The following is a 21,011-nucleotide window of genomic DNA, read 5'->3' as shown; positions in this document are numbered from 1 at the left end:
TCTACAGGTAAGTATTCAAATATTTCCCACAGACAGAAAACCACACCATGACAGCCTGTATTCATTTCACTTCCCTCCCTGCTTCCCCCCTTGCACCCAATCAAGATACAGAAAAGACAGTGCTTCCAGCAGATAACCATTAAAATTATTAGATAAATATTTAATAGCACAGACTTCCTGATATTATTTTTGGATTTGTGCAAAGAAAGAGCAAATCCCAATTTGCATTTCACAAACAGAATAACTATCTTCCAAACAAGCAGCTCAGCACACATGCAGAGGCTCAGAATATGAAACTACTTTGCTTGAAAGTCAGACTTCTGTCTGAAATTCAAAAACTTTCATGCCCAGTACAGTTCTTACTTGCTAAAAATAAGATGCTGTTGAAGTAAACAAGATACTCATTCAACACATGCTCTAATCATCATATTAAAAACACACAAACCTGTATGAAATATAACAGTGCTTTTCTTGTAGCCAGAAGGAAGACGAATGTTTCGAAGCAATCCCTTTGCTGTCAGCCTTATGCGCATGTTGGATAAGGAAAATTTCGGGGACCATAACATGTCTTCAGTGCAATTGGAAGACAAACAAGCAAGAAATAGCCTCCATGTACTGTCACATACTATGTTTTTAAATCACTACTGGCAGAAGTGAGCAATTCTTGCTAAAGCAAACAGGCTTGAAGAAATAATCAGGTCTCCATTCCTTTGCTGTTACTCCTTCTGCACAGACAAGTAAAAAATCAGTAAAAGCAGATATCCACAATGTAAATGCTGCTGGCAGCTTCTCCTCACCAGATGTTCTGAAAACAAAGCTTGTCCTCAGAATAAAACCGACTTAGTGATTTCGAAAACCAACAGCCTCTGAATTGCATCACAGCACCAATGCTCAATCTGCTATGGGACTCCGTGGGCTGGGAAATGGAAAAGGAGAAATGGGAGGAGGAGGATGAGGAGGGAGGAGGAGGAAGTGGGTGGTCTCACCAGCTGAATATATCATCCGGCAATGTCACAGTCCATGTAATTTTTTTTTGCAAACTGTAAGGAACATTATTTGCATATTCCTGGAGGCATAGTTTAGCTTCGCTCTCCAAAAATCTTTTCAGGGTGCACTTTTTAAAACTGTTTCTTTCAATCACATACTATGTCCACATTTAAAGTGCTAGCAAATCCAAAGACATCTATTCTCTAAGAACAATTCAGTATTTGAGAGCTGCTTAAGGGAAATTCTGCTTAGCTTGGCAGCTCAACACTGCAGATGCTTCCATTTATCATCAGAGGAGAAGGACTCAGGCAATTCACATTAAAACAGTTCTCTGCCAGCTGGATTTTGAAGGCACCCAAACACTGAGGCAAATAAGCAGTGTTGGAGGAATTCTTACAAAATAGATGTTCTTCCCATAGTTGATTAGCTCTCATATAAAAAATTTCCTTTTACTATTTAAGGAGCCGAAAAGTTTTGCATATACTTTGCTGAAGCCCATTGCCATTAGCAAAAATTAAATTAAAAATAAATTTAGAAAATAAAGGAATAACTATTTTACAGATTAGAAAATGTCACATTTTTTACCTGCCATGACTGGACATACATGCACAGGCCACCTTCCTGTGCAAAAAGAAACATTTCTCTACTTTTCCTGAGGTCAGCAGCTGCCTTACCAGGCAGCCGCTGCAGCAGGGACCACCCAAGTACTCTCAGCCAGTGTTGGAGACAAGACAGTAGCAGCTCATACTTCTTTGTGGTTGTTTGAAGAGTTGCCCTCCACAGACTTTATCACTCTTTAGAGACAACAAAATTAGGTACTTTTCCATTGATTCTGCACTTCTACCATTTCAGCAAACCCCAGCCAATACTCTCTAACATCTATACCTTTGAACAGTTTTCCTGCTTCCAGAAACAATTAACTCAGTCTGAAGCAGGTATAAGCCAAATCAAATACCACAGTGACAGGTCTCATTTCAGCAGCGCCTTACCTGTCCTCTCTTTACCTCCACAAATCTAACCTTCATATCTTAATAGCATGTCTTACTTGCTCAAGATGCACTTTAAATTCACAGATTTTATTTTCCACATCAGCTAGAACTAAAAATAGCATGTTGTTACTGTATCTGGGTATCTCTAAGATCACGCAGAGCCTGGTGCAGTGACAGTGAAGCAGATGCTCACTGTATGTAGAGCAGAAGAGCTGCAGCGCAGCACTGAGACAGACCCATCAAGGCAACCTCCACAGCAGACTGTGAGAATACACCAGCATGTTTTCAAAGCAGGTACCAAAATATTTATTTCCCAGCACACTGATGAAACACCAACTCTGAAGTACTATAATACATCTTCAGTCCACACAAAACCATTCAAAAAGTACAAAGACAGTAAATTAGGGTTTTTTGTTTGGTTCCCAGGGCAGCCTCTGCACACAGCAGGGCATGCATGTCATTACTGCTATAAAACCTCATCTACTCCGTCTAGTCTGAAGAGCTTTGGCACAAGCAATGTGTGTTCATCTATCTTTCCAACAGCCTGCAGTTCCAGACTCTTTCCTAATCCAATACTATTATCAAAGACATTGCCCCTTTCTGGGCTGCATTATTATGATGCTTGAAAACCACACTGAGCAGTAAACCAGAAGGCTTGTTACAGCACAGTTCAGTAGACTTGTGTATTCACACATGCACAGTTTCATTAGCACATCTCATCAAATATTAGATCATTATTGTCAAATCCTTTCTTAATTAAGGCATTTTGAGATTTTTACTGGGCATACAGCCAGTCTTCAAACATCATTTAGCACCCAGCCACACCAAGTTTTACCCTTTTGCCAGGGCACCCCAGAAGAACTCCCTTTTATTTCCCTCCTGTTCCCACATTTCTCCAAGGGAGAAACTGCCCTATGTAGTAAATGTTCTCTCACCTTCCCAATCTGATGCTCTCAAAAAGGTGGAAACAATCCAATCAGGCTAAAAAAAAAAACCAAAACCAAACCACTGCAAACCAACAAAACACATCCAAAAAACAACCCACCACTTCTCCCCATCCTTGCAACAGTGCTTAGGAGAAAGGTAAAGAACTCCTCATTGGCTGTAAAACCAGAGAAGATGGAACACCCCACTGAAACCTCCTAGGAATAGGAGCTAGAACAAAGAATCTCTACAGGAAAAACATGATGTAACGAACCAGTCTGGAAACTGCAGAAGGAATGAATCATCATACAAAATTTAAGCAGACCAAAGCTCTATATGGACATCAAAATCCTTTTAGGAAAGACCAAAACTACTTTTACTGAGATACACAAATAATACTTTTACTACCTCTTCTTCCCTGCTCTTTGTTTGGGCGAAAATAGGCCATGAAGAAACAGATCTATCATATTACTTGTAAAAACCTTCTAATTTGAAAAACATGCCTTTTCAGCCTCTAGAGTTTTAATTCTATTAAACCCCAGAAACCTGAGACAAGTCTATGTTATTCAGAAGCAGACCTGACAGCACAAATAAAGAGCAATGGTCTCATCTAGTGCCATCTAGTACCCAGTGCTCAGAGTGCTCTGACAGCAGCCAGCAAGAGGACTGCCCATGCCAGTCTGAAAGCTCCCAGGCAAGACTTAACTTGCAGAGAGGTTCCTCCAGTCATCCTTCCAGAGCTCAGTGTCACACCACAGTACAGCCCCACTATGGTGGCCGTGCATGTGCTAGCATGGTTTCCTTGGCTCAGGAAAACAGCACCTTCCACTCCTGTCTGCACTCCCACGATAGTCATCTAGGGCCTCGTGCTGTCAGACTACAAAGCCAGGGCGTAATCCATGGGATCTTAACAGAGCGCGCCAGGAGCATGCACTGTCTACATTTCATGCATAACATGAGGATCACAGACAGGTCTTTCTTGACATTAGAGAAGGGTAACCGAAAACAGCACCAGAAAAGAGCAGAATAAAATTGAAAGCAAGATACAAAGGACAAGACAGATTTTTATTTACTAGCATCTTACTGCTAAGGGCAGAACTTGTGATTAACATGGACAAAGGGGCTGTATCCTGTTCTGGCTGTGTAATTCAGCCTGGGTTGCTAAATGCATCAGTACCTGATGACACCATCAAATTGATGAAGGGGCCAGACCTATTTTAACCGCAGCAGATTTGGTATATCTGCCACTCCTGGGAACATCAGCAACATGAAAAAAAGGGAGCAAAATGCACTGGCATGTATAGGCTCTCAATTCAGCCTCAAGAGGGCAAATCCACAGTGTCTTCGTTTCTGCTGTCCCTTTCCCTCTCTCCTCATCCAACAATCTCTAAAAATGCCATTGGAACGCAGTTAAGTGTCTCACTCTAAATCAGGAGCTAGATATTTAGAACCAAGTAGTCCATGTAAAGGACACTTGGCTCCATGTCACAAGACAGCAAGAGCAGTGCAGAGCAGATGGATTTTACTGGCATGCTTTACTTCAGGAAGAACTGAAGGGTAATTGCTTATGCAAAGAGAGATGCAAAAAGCAGGAACCTACTAAGAGCCAAAGGGTCATCTGTGTCCTCATTTTTATTTCTGGAAAATGACTGCTCCCACTCCACTTTCCTGTGATCTCCTTGCTCTAGCCAGTGCTCCACTTTGAAAAGCTAATCATCCTGTAGGCAGCCACAATGAATACAAACTGCAGCTTCAAGACTAAGTTTAAGCTCAAATCCTCTCCAAAAAAAAAAAAAAAAAAAAGGAAACATCTTCCTTCCTCCGAGCAGGAATGAAAATCCTAAATAATTTATGTTTCTTCTTTCTGTACACAGAAGCTTTTAATCATTATAAATTCAGCAGTCTGTCAAGCTGAAGGTGATGCTGCAGTGGATTCCCAGGCAAAGTGATACAGGAATCACTCTGTGTCTCTCAGATGCAACAGTGGTATTTACATTACCTTTAGTCTTTTATAATTGAGAATAGCCACAAAACACTGCAAGAATAATTTAATTTTTACCTTCTAATTTAAGGAAAGTGCATTTGCAGGATGTCCCTTTCAAAATGGCATTTTGGTTAGACTTCCTCAGTCAAAATCCTACAGAGCTACTACTCTACAACACTGTACAATAGCACTAATGTTAGAGTAATGCCCTAGAATTTTAAGCTTCAATGATCTGGCCAGATGTGAAAAAAACTCGGAACCACCTCTTTGCTGCCACTCAGAAACAGGGTAGATGTATGCTTAAGTTCTAGTGAGCAACAGAGGAAAAATAAATGCTTAAACTAGACCCACAGCCTACAGATCTACTAATTATTTTTTTACACAATACTGATTTATATTCCCCATGCACATCTATTTCATCCATGGCCTCACAACAATACCCAGAGAGTCGCTAAGAAAGAGAAATATCATAAATAAAGTCAATTTGGTAAGTATATGCCCTAAGACAGTGGTTTATCTGGAGAGCACAAAACACATTCAAGATAACTCACTGTCCTTTCCCTACCTGTGTGGGCTTTGTACGCTCTCCCTTACCCAGACATGCAGAAAAAAATGGCAGATGTACAAGTTGTTTAACCATCTTTGGCACAAGGCCATGAGTTTCACATTTCTGTGACAGCTCAATGATGTATTATGTCCACTTAAGTCCCTAACAGGGTCCAACGAACTCCAGATCCCAACATGGGAATTTTCTCTATCACTTAGACTGAGCAGTCTGTAGATGCCCCTTTCAGCTGCCCTCTCTACTCACACATCGACTGGCCTAGCCAATATTTAGACAAGTGTGAGAACACCAAAGTTCTGTGTTGCTCTCCTGTGTGGCTTGTTATTGTGAAACATGAAAATAAATACCGGGGAAGAGAACCACAGACATTCCTCCCCACAACAGAATAAATACCACAGAAATAAACTACAAATATTCCTGCTGTAGAAAGCCTGCATACTTCTGCATCACCGCTTGTTTGGAGTATGGATGTGTGGAGCTGGAGAGCAAGAAACAACTTCTCACAGAAGTTTGGAACTAAATAATAACAAAGAAGTCTGACATATCTAACTTGTAATCCAGAAAGCAGGTCCTTACTTAAAAGCATTAACAGAAGAAACAGACCTAGTAGTGTGAAAAACATTTTGGTTGGGCTATTAAAGGCCTTAATGAGCGATCATCTGTCTTGATAGCAAAACTGATAAAACCCCTACCAAGTCCTCATTGCTGAAATTTTAAATATAATCCCAACATTTTCAGTCCATCGATCTAACAAACTGCCCACACAATACTACTACCACTTGAATTAGATGGCTCATATGTTACTCCATATCAAGCCTTGAGGTTTTGGAATTCCTTGGTTTTTTTGTAAAAATATCTGTTGAAGGCACAGGGAACAGTGCTGATTGTCAGCACAGAACAACAGACAACCTTCCTAAATGGTTAACTTTCAGAAGATCAAATTTGAGAAGAACACAAGGAACATGAATGTAAATACACTGATAGACTTTGCTGAAGGGACCAAATCTGGAATATGTTACACATGACAGTGTTGTCATGTACCTCTGGTTTTTTTGCATCCTATTGTCTATTGTAACAAACATACTACATCAGGAAAACACCATTTATTTAAATAAAAACAATTAAACCCAAAAAACCCTCTCAAAACAGATTACTTTGGAGTTGAGAGTGGCATTCTCTGAATATCAACACCAGCCATTCCACTTTGAAGACTTCTGGAGCATTCTAGTTCTCACTCAAGAAATTTAATTCTTAGATCCAGTTGTTGTATTATACTTAGTAACAGTGTAAAAATCTGGCCAAGAAGGCAACAGCTATTGTGTTTCAAAGATTATTTCAGGTTTATAGATATTCCCTTAACTCTTCAAAATAAACATCATTATATGTCCCAAATGAATACAATTATTAAGAAACTCCAATTCATATATTTAGATTATATGCATTTATTTACATAGAAATGGCAAAACAAATGCCAGTTTTCATAGCTAGTTCACATGCAGTAGCTACTCTACTTAGCTTTGCTGTCTGTTTATAAGAGCATTAGCCTGAAGGTATTCTAATGTTAGATCACGAGAAAATTGAGTCATTCAGATAGTCCTTACAGTTTATATGAATGAAAAAAATGTCTAAAAAAAGACTATAGCCAGCTTTTTATTGCAGCTAGAAAGGCAACAAAATACTCCAGCCACAGTAAAATACCTGCAAAAAGGTTTAAGCCTGATGTCTGTTGCTTTTCAAGGGATAAGGTGAAAATATTAATTTACATTGTTCAATTCCCAGAATTTCCAGTGTGTAAAACATTAATTGTATTAAATGAATACAAAATCTAATCTTGTACTAATCTGGTAACCCCAGAACATGCAAAACTGTTCCAAGTTCTTCTGCAGCATTTCCTGGCTTTTCTTTTGAGACAGGGACAGAGACAGAAAAACTGATGAACCCAACTTACTTAAAAATGCTGAAGCTCTGAACACCAGAGACTGAGATCCAGTCTATCCAACAGATCTATATTGAAATTCCCAGTTAGAGCTAGTCAGAAGTCCCACTTCTGCAATGTGGAAGACCTGGACCTCTTGGCTGCCAGGGCATGAATGTTCACACACATATCAAGGTCTTTTCAAATCTCCAAGCAACACCACTACCTGCACAGTGTCTTCTACACTTGCAAAAACTCTTAAAAGCAAATACACACCACTCCCCAATCAATAACAAACCCCTAAAGATACAAAAGGAGAAACAGAGCCCTAATGAGTTACTTGAGCAGATATCCCTCATCAGTTGGGGTAATTTGCCATACATTGCTGAATGCCACAGCCAACTGAAGACCTAAGAATTTGGCACTCACAACAATGTGCATCCCCAATTTTTAAGAAAAATACAAATTTGACACAGTATAACATATAATTTTAAAACATTAAGTCTTGTTTGTTGTTGTCAAAGCACAATCAGAATTAATACTTGTTCTACAGATGTGGAAAGTGCAAGTATTTTGAGAGTAACCTATTCTATCAAAGAATCTACAACATAAGAACTGTTTCCTCTCAAGTTTCAACAGGGATGACTAACAGAATGAAAGAAAGGGGTGTAAACTGAACCTTAAAGTATGCCTCCAACTTTTGTCTGAACCAGAGTATCTTGTTAGCATCTTATCCCAGTATAAGGGTTTGAATGAAGAGCCAGACCCCACCTTAACAACCTGTTCCAAGGGACAACTTCTCAGACTGTTATATTTATACCTTATTTTTCCATTTGAGCTTATCAGCACTATTACTCACTTTTGCAATAAGCCCCCTGACTTAATTTCTTCCTTCTCTCCTTGTTATATTTTCTCACAAATGGTTGAACTAAAACAAACATCCTTTATGAGAGTAAGAAAACAGAACACCATGGTGGAGCATGTACCATTTTCTGACAAAGCATCTTTGGTTTTCATGGCTTCTGCAGCCTTTAGTAACCAATTCCATGCTGCATCATAGTGCTAAAAGATACAACATAAATCACACTGTTCGTATTTAGTAACACTTTACAGGTGTATCCATCAGTTGTCCTTGCTGGTTTCCTGACAATGATCTTATGCCGCACATGTAAGTCCAACCTGCTATCCATAATACACCACAGATCCCTTTCAGGGTCATGGAAAAACAGGATAAGCCAAATATTCACATGCTTTATTCCCAAAGTGATTGCTTTACCTTTGGAACTGCCAAACAGGATATTTGCTTTTGCTTGGCTTATGTGGGTTCAGAGATTACTGTGTTGTAACTTAATGTTTGGCCAGTAACAGAGACCTGAGATGTGAATACCCACTGCATCCACACACACTGCACTGTAATATACTACAGAGGGATTAGACACAGCCAGCTTTTTCTGCAGGGAAGCTGAAGTAAAAAGGAAACAGCACTTTATGCATTTTAGAGGCAGTTTTGCATATAGTTCAAAATTTCATCTCATAAGAGGCAACATTTTTATTCATATTTACATTAAGACATTACAGTAAGTGCACATAAACATCTTCACCTGAAGTTAGCAAGTTAAGAAGTATAATAAAACATTCCCAAGAACTTAATTCTGCCTTAGCTTTAAAGCCAGTGCTGAAGAAATATACCACAGAACTTGTAGAACTTATCTGATGCACTGAACATCACCCATGAAAAATACAGAATTCAGAAAAAGAAGCCTTGTGAATGTTTTAACACAAACAAGAAATGAACAGCGGCAAACAGGCAAGTCTGTCCAGTTTTACAGGCACACTAGCAGTATGTTGTGGCTTGCTTCATCAAGCAGATTCTGGCTGTGTATTATTGTTGTAAATGAATGGAAAATGGAGAAACAGCACCAACATTAAGGGAACAGAACTGTATCTAGAAAAGCCTGTTATTTTTTCCCCCTTGAAGAAATGTGAAAGGCAGCATGAACAACTGATATTAGTTAATACCTTAATATCAGCTCTGATATTAAGAGTTAATATTTTAACTTTTAATTAAGAGTTAATCAATTATCAGAGTTCTGCTGTAACAAATTAGTCCTGGGCACATTGGCGGGAAATAGAAGTGAGGTTGGAACTTCTGACTGGATAAGGCTAAAAGACTTAACTATGGTACTGAAATAAAAGAACAACAGCTTTATAGTGGCTGCAGTCATTAGAACAAAGCTTCACTATAATATCAAAGCCAAAAGAAAAAAAAAAGAAGATAGTGGGCCTCATTCTACATGGTACTGGCTGGCACTATTTCAGTTCATTTCAAAAAAGATCACTTGTCTTTTCTTAAAATTGACACTGTACTGCAGAATATCCAAGCAGTCACACAGTATTTTCATTCTGTAAGAACTATCTGCAACTGTAAGGATGGGAAAAAACTTCTTAAAAGTACAAAATACTCCACCAGACAGCTCTGCACTCATAAATGGGATATTATACTAATTCTCTGTACAAATTAGAAATGTATTAAGTTGAATGTCTAACATCTCCAGTTTTGGAAGCTGACTCAGTACAGTAAGCTGTTCAGGTTAGTTAAAGCAAACACTAAAATACAGCCATTTTATTGTTGAAAGTATGAGTAAAGAGCATTTATTTAAAATATTGCTAAATATTACAGTCATTTGGAGTTTATGGCTGTGTTTTTCAAATCCATCACTTCAAAGTTATGTAGCTACATGCATTTTTACGTCAGAAAAAAGGAATCATAAGCAAAGGTCTACTAAACCAGTAAAAAAGGGAAGAGGACACTACTTTTCTGGAAAGTTGAGAGAAAGTGTACACTGAATTTTGGGTAATTAAGTTGTATTTTGAGACTACCAAAAGCAAGCATAAGAGAAATTTACTTTTCTAGTTTCTAGTCCAGACACGGATTTTATTGCTTATTAGGAGTTTCCTCAATTGAGCTGATCAAGACATTATGTTGCTAGCTGAATCACTCCCTACATGACTATACAACAGAGTAGGGTTTGAGCTCTTGAAACTCAGTGTCGCGCTTTACCTAAACTAGCATTAGTTCAGTCAAATATCATTAAAAGCAACAAACAGAACGAATGTTGGGCAAAGTCTGACAGAAGCCCCGACTCTTAACACAAGATATCTAAGTGCTCAGCCAAAATTAAAATGAATATATTTGATACCCAAGAGAGTAAAAGACAAAAGCATTAAATGCATGTTATGACTACAGGAAATGTAAAAAATACTGCCATAGTACCAGAGTTACAGGTCAGTACTGATTTGCCTAGTAATTTCAGACTCAAATTTACGACATCTGCTTGGCTACAGCACCTCTTTCAGAAAGACATCTGCTATTCACTCAGGGGACACAGGGCCTTCCGGTGATCTTCAGTATCTTTCAAAAAGGGCTTTTCAATGAGTAATTAATTACAAGTAGCTTTTAATTCAACAAATACACACTGATTCTCAGGGAACTAATTTAGACTGCCAACTCTCTTGAAAAGACCTGGAAACTGCTGCAAGTAGAAGCATCGTCTGAAGACTTTTCAGTCTCTTGGCAGACAGAAACTGGCACCATGTGTCCTGACTGGCACAAACACCAAAAACAAACCCAATATGAAGTCCTTAAAACTCTGCCAGATTTTGCAACGCCATCTGCCACTTAATCAGCTGCAATTCCTCCCTCTGCCATATGAGCAGACACACATCAACATGCTACGGTAACTTCAACTTCTTACACAAACATAGTCTACAGAGATACACAAAAACAGCTCACACCAACAGGTCATCTACAATGAACGTTCCAGAAAAGGAAGGTTATGCGGGATTCTTCTGTTTATTTGTTTTTGGGGCTTTTTTAATGCTGCAACACACAAGTTCATTCATTAATTACTTTGGCTAAAAAGTAAAAATTACACCCAAATTTCATTTCCTTTATTTTTTTTGGCGTACTGTTTAAACCTCCTTAGGTTTCACTGGCAACAGAAGAACAAAACAGACTGTATAGCCGAAGCTGGGTAGCCAGAAGACAGGAGGTAGACAAAACCCAGGAAAATAGGCTTTTTTCCACATTCCTTGAAACTAGAGTCAGTGATAATTTACAGAATTATCCATTGTGCATCTATTCTTTCCAGAAAAGAACCAACATACTAATATAATATACAAACTTAACTTGCGTTGCACCACAGAAAATATAAAATGCACTCAGAAAACTCACCGGGACCCAAACAAGATAGGCTCTGGTGTACATTTCTTCCAGGACTACCTTCAGAAAGGAAACAAACAAACAAAAAATTATAGTTCAAGCCAGTAAGGGGCAGTAGGCCTGCCTTTTTTTAAGATTCAAGATTCTTCCCACATAAACCCCTCAAACTTGGCAATTTCAGCTTCTTTCTTCTGATGGCTGACGGCATGATCTACAGCAAGATTTAGCATAAGAAACTGTTTGGAAAATGCAGGATGCATCCCCAATTACAATTATATCATTACAATTACTATATTTCATTTAAGTCAGGTAGCACTGTTTCACTTCATTCATTCAAAGAGGACCACAGACAACGAAAAACTATCATCTATACTGGTATTATAGCATTTTTTTTCCCTTCTGTATGCTACAATTATTTTATTTGCATAGAGCAGCAATAAACTAACAACATTCTCAAATGTGCTAACAGTCAAGTTAGATATAAATGGCAGCACTGAGAAAGTTAACCCACCCTTCCTGTATTACTTAAAAGTTATGGAAAATTGTCCTACAAACTTTATTATTTTGAAGGATATTGAATGAAAGTGATCTTTCAGGCTGCTGGGTGTAAGTACAAATGTCATGTGCCGAAGTTCATAAAAAGTCTTTTTACGACACCTTTCTGCAGGCTTTAGGAATAGTGTGGCTCCTTTGGCACAGGTTTCCTCAGGAAACAACCTGCTTTGTATCACCCCTGTATTTGTTGTCCCCCCACCTCAGCCTTGCAAATAGCGCTTTGCTCCCAAAGTGAAACTTTTGTCTTACAAACCTTGTCCTAAGGTTTGTATCTGTTCTTTTGATTCACTCCGGCAGAAAGAACTAATTTTAATTCAAAGTTAAAGATAAAACAAATATCTGATACAGAAACACAAAGTGCAATAAATATCCTCAACAGGCAGAGCTGATCAGCATGCTCTCACAAGAATCTTGCTTAAATTAAACACAAACTGGGCAAAATCCAGTCTAGACTGTGTCTTGCAAGCACACAACCTTATAAGCAGGTGACAGAACATTATTTAACATACAGATTAATTATGCTGTATTTTTAGTCCTTATGGGATGCAAGTTTCAAGCAGACAGTAGACAATGAATGTCCCTAAAGCATTTGCTTTAGGTAAGGTAAGGAACAGAACCTTGCAGAGCCAGTGTCCAACCTGGTGAACTGCAAAGAAAATGAGGCAACTATCCCAATTATTTTGAAATCAAAGCATAGCTGCTCCTTCTCAAGACAGAGAGATCCAAGAAAAAGTGAAAAATTGACTCCCCAACAGGTAATTACCTCTAGTCTCACTGACTTTCCTTGCTAAGTGTAGAGGCCCAGATGATTTTGGTGTGCACTGGCTCAGTGAAGCAGACCTGGTCTTGGCTCCTAAAAGTAAAAGCTTAGATGAACTTTAAAGTAGAACTATTTAAAGTTGTAAAGCAATTAAAGACATATCTTACATTTTTACATTTAAGTACAAGGTCCACAAATCTATTCAAACACAAAAAGAGAAACCTTCTAGAATGTTTAAGGTGTATTTAAACTTAGCTCTTCTTTGCCAGAACACACCTTGGAAGAAATAAAAAGAGAATTTTAAATGCCTTTTAAGCAGGAGAAAATGTTAGTAAAGATTTCATATTAGCACTAAGATCAAGTTATTGAATCTCAAAACAGCAGCAAATACAATGCAGCTAAGGAAACACTGGCTGAAAGAGACCTCCAGAGGCCAGATATTCACACTCCCATCCAGAGCAGGGTCACCATTAAGATGAGATCAGCTGACCACGCTCTGTCTAGATGTTTCCTGCCAGGAAGGGTGTTCCACGGCACCACTGGGCAAGGATGCATCTCCCTCTCTACAATTTGAAAGCATTTCTGATTGCTACATGATCTGATGCTACTAAGAAGAGTTTGGCACCATGACCTTTATAGCTGTCCTTTTCAAATTATTGACTGCACAGGCTCAACTCCCTCAACCTCTTCTCACTGGACAGAGACCCTACCCATCTTCTTAAGATCCATCCACTGGATCTTTCCACTTTCAAAACAACCCTCCTGGTTTGGGAAGGACCCAAAACACAACACCACAGTCCAGGTAACACTGATCTGAAGGGGAATACCAGCTTCCTTTGGCCACACTGCTCCTGCAGGTGCTCAAGGCACACTGCCATGTCACAGAAGACGATGAGCTATGCATAGTTGTGCTGCATGTGCTGGACCCAGATAGAAAGCATCAGCTTGTTAGAAAGCCATATGATTCGTGTTTGTTTCAAAGTGACTTACAATTTGTGGCAAATTCTGTTTCTTTTCACTGTTTACTCTTTTAAAGCATGTCATTACAGTGAGACATTTGGCAGGCATCTCTTATTTATTCTCTATTATGTCAGATACCAGCTTAAATTTTAAGTCTAATGCAGGAGCACAGCATTTAATTAGGTTTATCCAATTACAATAACCAGTTCACCACAAAGATGGTCAGAAGCAAGCTGATTACAGTTAGGACTTAAGAAAGAGACACAACAAGCTTATTTATCTGCTCCCATTATGTCTTTAATTTTGGTCAGAGAATGACTTGTCAGCTGCTGTTCGTGGCCTGAGTGGAAGTTGCACTGTTGGACAATCAAGAATTCCTAGCTCGAACCAAAATAGGAACCTGAACAATGTTTAATATAAAGTCAGGAAATACATTTAATGTTTCTTTTAGCACAAGTTGATACAACACAATTAATTGTCTCATCTCCATTAAAGCTTCTAATTTAGCCCTAGAAGAATATCAAGAAAAAGCACATTGAAAAGCTACGTTTCTGTGACTCTTCCCTTTGAAAGACAGGACAATGTCATTGATCTACAAAAGAAGATACATTCTAACAATATCTTATTCAGAAATATATCCCCATCCCCCAAGGCCCTTTCGGTCCTGAGAAGGGTGAAGATAATACAGTCTACATAAAGACAAGAACAACCATACACTCAGGATAAATTCAGGTATGTCTATTCTGCAGATTACCAGCAGTGACAGAGCCTGTGACCTGAATTTTCCAGAGGAAGAGAACTCTTTAAAGCAACACAAACCCCCTGCGATGACACCTGCCACGTAGCAAGGTGCATTTAGTCCCTGTACCATGCAAACCTGAGCCGTACCACAGCGCAGACCTCTTCATTTCCCTGAAAATACCTCCATCAGTTACGGAAATACAAAGAATATTTCAGCCTTCCTATGAAGTCTTACAACACTTGAAGCACCACTGATGTGATTTTACCTCCTCTGTCTATAAACAGACTCATACCTTTTGGAGTTGACCTCAATGAGTGCAATCTAGGTCTTGGCAGTGCTTTCAAAGGGGCAGACCCTGAAGTGCCATTCTGGCAGGCTGGTTTTGAAGGCCATTCTCCATTCCTGATGACTGTGGCACTTGGAGCTGCAAAACAGAATCGCAAAGGAATTTGCTCTAAGCATATATAGTTTAGAGAAAATTAAATCATAAGGCAAGTCAGTTTTACCAGAGACTAAACAACCTTGAAAGAGGTTTGAGTTTAGGGTCACAATAGAAATTTTTCCTCAAAAAAAACCCAAAAAACCACCACTGAAACTTTTGGAAACATTGTTTCTGTTGTCCAGAAAATATGTGAAAATATTTCTAAAGTACATACAGACTGAGTAGACTTCGTCTTGGGGCGTAAAAAATGATGTATACTAACATGTTAAAGAAAATTCACACAGCATTTACCAGAGACAAGAAGAAATTAAGTCACTGTGGAATTGTTTGTCACAGCACTGCTTTTCTCTCTAGTCATTGAAAAAAAAAAAAAGGGGTGGGGGAGGGGGAAGCTTTTGTCATATATTACCAGGTTTGCCCAAGATAAGTGTTTTAATGAGACTGTTTTTTTTTAAAGGCAATGTGAACTACATGTTTAATATTGTTCATCAAAAGATGGAGCATACAGTCTTGAGATTATTTTATTGTCTTTAAACAGACTAGTATAAACCATGTAAGTTAACTACTTCAAAAAGATGCTTTTGGCCACTAAATATTTTCTACCACAGAAAGAGGATTTCCCTTTAACAAACACATGCAACTGAAGCCATCATCTTTTTTTAAAAAAAGGAAGTTGGAGCCTCTCTAAAAACACAAAAGCTAAATATTTGCCAAAAAAACTGTACACAAGGAGCAATTTGCATAACACATCAGCAACACAGTTATTGTGTAGGAATCTGACCCTGATCAACATTATATAATTAAAACCAATTTGTTTTAGTAAAGCACAAGGTGTGAAGCAGTTCTTAATTGTTTTTGTAAATCACTAAATCAAGGACGTTTGCTCAGAGCTCACTGCAAGCAGTTAAAAATTGCCTGCAAACTAGTGTGCTACTTCCTCTTCTAAATCAGCAGCACACCATGGTAGTAACCCTTGGGGTGTGTGAGCAGCGTTCTGGCGCAGGACTAGTTAGGGAACTGTTCTCTCCTATTAAAAACTCCAGAGTCAGCTAACCAGCTTGTGTGCAGGAATCAAAAAAAACCCAAAATGACCCCACAAAAACCTCCGAGGTTTACAGACTTTGGTCACTTTTGGATTCAAATTTGGAGCACCTATTGCAATCCTGAATAAAGATGGACAGGTATGAAATGATCTCAGCCCAGTAAAGATCTGAAAGCTCCACTCATTAGAAGAATTGTAATGAAGTATTGGCTGTACAAAAATGCAGATGCAGGTCAACTGCTAGGATCAGCTTTTAAACTTTTGAAACACTATTTATTATATATACAATTAACCTTATGCAATTAAAATCTGGAATCTTTTTTCTTAACATCAGAGTTAAACATTTCGGTATGTTCAAAGGATAACATTTTCAGCTCAGCACTAAAACTGAGATTACTGTTTAAAAAAAAATCTGGTTTTCAATGCTCAAACTGACTGCATACAAAATATGCTTTCAGTAACAACAGCATTTCAAACCTCGTGATTTTTGAGCTTCTCAAATAAGAAGTCATTTTAGAGAAAAGAATCATAAGTTCAAGTGCTCATTAGATTAAAAAGAAAAAACAAGCCCTAATGCTGCCACATGGAATTACCAATCCAAGGACATCCCATAACAAAGGACCGAGCTGACAAAGCAGCAGAAACACTCTTGCCGTTTTTCTTCTCTGCTAACAGAAGACAAAAAGCCAAGCACGTTTTTGATTTAATATTGTTGACAGGATCACAGTAGTTTGTCATACATTTCACGGCATACACAGCATAAGCCTCCCATTCTGATCTTTGTGTGTCCCACCAATCTAATAAAACCACTTAAGCTTCAAAATTTTTTTTCCTGAAATTATTACATAGTAGACTAAATGCAGGAATAAAAAACAAGAACAGCACTGTACTTAGCATTAGAATACAAAGAAAATTCCTTAGTTCTTTCCAGTTTGATTCAAAGTCATAAAAATTTCATTAACATATGAATTACACAAAATCTTAGGTCATTATACTCACAAAACATTACTATTAGATATAAATAATTCTTATCAAGTGTAAAAAATTCCCTAAAGAAAAGTAATATTACAGTAAATCAGCAGATCAAAACATTGCTTATATTTACCAACCTCCACAAAACAAAATACATGCTTTAGAATAGAAATAAAAGGAATGCAACCTACTTCTCTTCCCAGTAAACGTGGCTAACAAAGGAACAATACAAAAGCTGTAAGACCCCACTACCAGCAATGTCAGTAAGGTAATATCATAGTGGCTTCCTGAGTCAGTCGGTGGTGTTAGTGTAGAATTGAAGAAAATAATAGGAGAAAAATTAGTTTCTGTGCAACTGCGGAGTCCTCCTGGTATAGTCATTTAAAAAAGATCTAAGCAAGCTTAAAAGTCTACGAGACTGCAGCCATGTTCAACCTCTCATATTGCTCTTGCTTGGTCTTCGTGAATCGGAGTGGAAAAAATTGTAAGCTTGAAGGCAGTGGACAAAACAGATTACAGCAGCTAGCAAATCAGGCTAAATAAGGAGTCATCTGTTTGGATACTTAATCTGAATACACTCCTTTGTTATGAAGTGATGACCCTTCCTTTGTTACATGAGGGAGCAAAACGAAGAGAGGACAAAGCTGCTTAGCAACTCCAGATACAGTCCTAAACCTGAACAGCAAAAGTCAACATGGCTGTCACAGTATCAGAACAGATCTCATTGCAGAGCAAGATGCACATGCATATTTTATTACACATACTCTTATTCCTTTGAGGAATATATTAGGCTTAGTTTAACGAAGGCAGTACGAGGAGAGGGGATAAGAATATGAGAAAATGTAGTTATGCGTGCATGCATATGCGCATATATAAACCACAGACGTGTGTTAAATCACAGCTCTCTTTTTCAGTCCATTGAAGACAGATTTAAGTGACATCTGGCACAAATAAAAGGCCTTTGCCTAGTCTTCAAGATATAACAGGTAATACAAGAGCAGCAGAATATTTGAATGTACTTATTTAAATATGCATAGCTGGGAATACTAATGTCTAATAGTCAGCTGTATGTTATTTTCTTAATATTTTTCCCCCTCAGAATTCCTAAGAACTGCTGTAGAACTTCAAAACAAAGCAAGTCCTGGTATTTTTCTCATTACTTTTAATCAAGATTGATTTGGTTACACCAATGTTTACAGCTACCTTAGAAATTACAGAAGTCTACCCATACAAAGGTTTCTCTTCTAAAACAAGTTTCACTTACGTGCCTGTAATTTGAGCTACATATTTTGTCCTAAAACTCTGAAAGCAGATATAAACTGGTTCCAAAAAACATTTAGCATCAAAAAACACACTGTAACACACTGTTCCAAATATTATGACAAGTAAACCATTGTGTCCAGACATATTACACTACATGCAAACATCAGCAAACTCTTGCTTAAAAAGACATGCTGATTATGTAGGATGGAAGAGAAATTGTACCAAAATCTCTACTCATCAACCCAAAATCCAGGGCTCAAAGCACTTTCAGACAGTATGTCTCAAAAAGGAATGTTCTAAAAGTAAAGAGGCAAAAAAAGTCCTAGAACTAACAAGTAGTACAATCAGAATTAACACAGTACTTGTCAGACAGGACTCCCTTCCAAGAAGATTTTTACCAACAAGCAACTGATGTGGGCTATCAATCAGTTAAAACCCATAAGCCTCACATATACTTACAATTAGTGCTGAAAAGACTTTGCTCACTCTGAGCACTGCTGACTGATGAGAGGCTAGGTGTTCTCTCAAGCACTGATCTTTTGACAGGCACTTTGGATTTGGCAAGGGATTTACCAGTGCTAGTCCACGAGGATGGAGAATTTTTCACTGAGGCATGCCTCTCTCCTGGCAAAGATCCTACACCTGTCAATTAGGGGGGAAAGAAGAGGGAGAAATAAGAACAAAAGGAGTAGGAAAGAAACTTAAATGATTGCTTCTTTTGCATGTATGCCTACAAATAAAAATATGTACACAGTAAAAATCCATATAAAATGGCTCAATCTACTTCCTATTGACATGGTAAAAAAAAGTGCTGTAAATGCAGAAAAACAGTTCCAAGGACTTAAAGCCTTAGAAACAAGTCAAGAGCTTAATAGACTTGCATTCAGTGCAGATATCTGCACACATTAAAAAAGTCTGTATTTTCCTACCTCACATTACGGTTCATTGTACTGGCAATCCCACAAAAATATAACCTCTATTTCAAAGACAATCTAAGAAAGGATTCTTCCGTTTGTCCCTCCCCAAAACAGATCCACAACCCCACTCCCCTCTCAGAGTGAGACAGAACACTCTAAAAGATAATATCCTTTCAAGGAATAAGACAGTATGAGAGCATCAAATAGCTTTGTACTCATACAATAAATATCTTGAAAACTGAGTAGTTCTATATAACTAGTTTAACAGCACTTTCAAAACCAAGTTCTTTAAGGCCAGCTGGTACAGAAACATTTCTGTATTAAGTCTAGTTTTCATTTGAGCTTGTTGAATACAAACAGCCAACAGCTCAGCTAATCAAACAGGAAAAGCACCTACGCAAGAGATAGGTGTAGGAGGAACTCACTCTTGCATTACTAACAAAGCAAATACACTTTCCACAAGAAAATCTGAGTTTAGACAAATTAGCTTCTAGTTTATTTCCTGAAAAGTGTGCACCCAGATTAAAATTTCAATGGCCCAGACAAGTTATACACATAGATTTCTCTTGCCAGCTCTGAGTTTAATCCTGTCAGCCCCAGGATCAAGATCTTAGTATCAGCTTTCTGAATATGGATAAGAGGTTTTCATTTTTGTACAAAACTAGAGAAGACAGACTTATATTTTCTAGAAAATATTTTGTTATTTATTTTAAGAAAAACTATCTAAAATATGTTGATTTCTTATGTCACTGCCATTTTTAAGGCTGACAGTTTATCTTAATGGAAAAGAAGCAACTACAGTGTCTCAGACTTGACACAGAACAATCTGATTTCTATTTAAAGGGAATACCCTTCCCTTAATTCTTGTTACTATTAAACAACACTTCAACTTTGCTTAAGCTAGAACTGCTCAAATATGACAAAATTAGCTAGTAATTTCACCTCAAGCAACACTAGCTTTACTACAGAATTTCTACTCCTAAATACTAACAACCAAGAAACCTGAAATTTGCACCGAACCCAGGAAGTCATGACATTAAGGGGATTGCATTAAATTTCAGACAAGAAAAACATGCCCAATGTCTGCCTTTCAACAGTAGGTGGTGTGACAGGATTAGGTAACTTGGCTCAAAACATCCTGTATCAAGTAGACAAAACCAGGAACAGGATTGGTAAATGAAGGCATGTCCAAGCTATTTCCCTCAGTTCAGATCAATTCAGAAACAAAAGAGAAGCCTTACAATATATACTAAATCTGCATTACCCTATTACATACTGCTGGTCACAGAATATAACACACAAGCATCAATGAGCAATTAAACAAGCTTTGCATCAGATGTCTCCTCATAGGTGCACTTTTACTATCTGACATTACTATGCAGAACTCTGATCCTGTATACAGCTTTACTGTAGCCAGGTATTAAACCTCTGAGACAAAATTATCAGCCATATTTTAGAATTTTTTGAAAGTTACTGAAAAGGACAATTGAATATATGGAGCATGCTAAAGAGCATACAAGCTTTGTTGTGCTGAGAACACCACAAACCAGAAATTCATACTTTTTAAAAACACCTCTGAAACAGCACTCCAGACAACGTAATAGAAACAAATTTATGTGTTTGACCAAAAAAGTTTCTGTCCCATTTGCATGTCATAGAACAAACCTGACAGGTTTTTAAAACTTTCCAAAATGTTTCCTAGATTTTTCATTAATGGGTTAACATACCAGGAAAATAACTAATCCAAACCAGTCAGAATTCCTTTTGTAAAT

The 21,011-nt window shown here is 38.0% G+C and overlaps 1 protein-coding gene across 3 annotated transcripts in view; it reads right to left on the bottom strand.

Annotated features, from left to right (window-relative positions):
* The window catches only part of MTUS1 (microtubule associated scaffold protein 1), a 116,663-nt gene that overhangs the window by 47,819 nt on the left and 47,833 nt on the right, over window positions 1-21,011 (bottom strand). For 2 of the 3 annotated variants that reach the window (XM_041402555.1, XM_041402554.1), the window contains exons 4-7: window positions 18,782-18,964; window positions 14,896-15,027; window positions 12,905-12,994; window positions 11,599-11,646 (exon numbers count right to left, since the gene is read on the bottom strand). In XM_041402555.1, coding sequence (XP_041258489.1) covers window positions 11,599-11,646; window positions 12,905-12,994; window positions 14,896-15,027; window positions 18,782-18,964 — 453 coding nt within the window. Of the gene's footprint in view, window positions 1-445; window positions 896-11,598; window positions 11,647-12,904; window positions 12,995-14,895; window positions 15,028-18,781; window positions 18,965-21,011 lie in introns of those variants that run through there. The other variant, XM_041402557.1, reaches the window with a different exon arrangement.

The sequence above is a fragment of the Onychostruthus taczanowskii genome, unplaced genomic scaffold, assembly GCF_017590055.1.
Source record: "Onychostruthus taczanowskii isolate IOZ18803 unplaced genomic scaffold, ASM1759005v1 scaffold2, whole genome shotgun sequence".
Classification (NCBI taxonomy): Eukaryota; Metazoa; Chordata; class Aves; order Passeriformes; family Passeridae; genus Onychostruthus; species Onychostruthus taczanowskii.
Note: the sequence above shows the minus strand (reverse complement) of the source record. Positions and strands in the feature narration are given on the sequence as shown.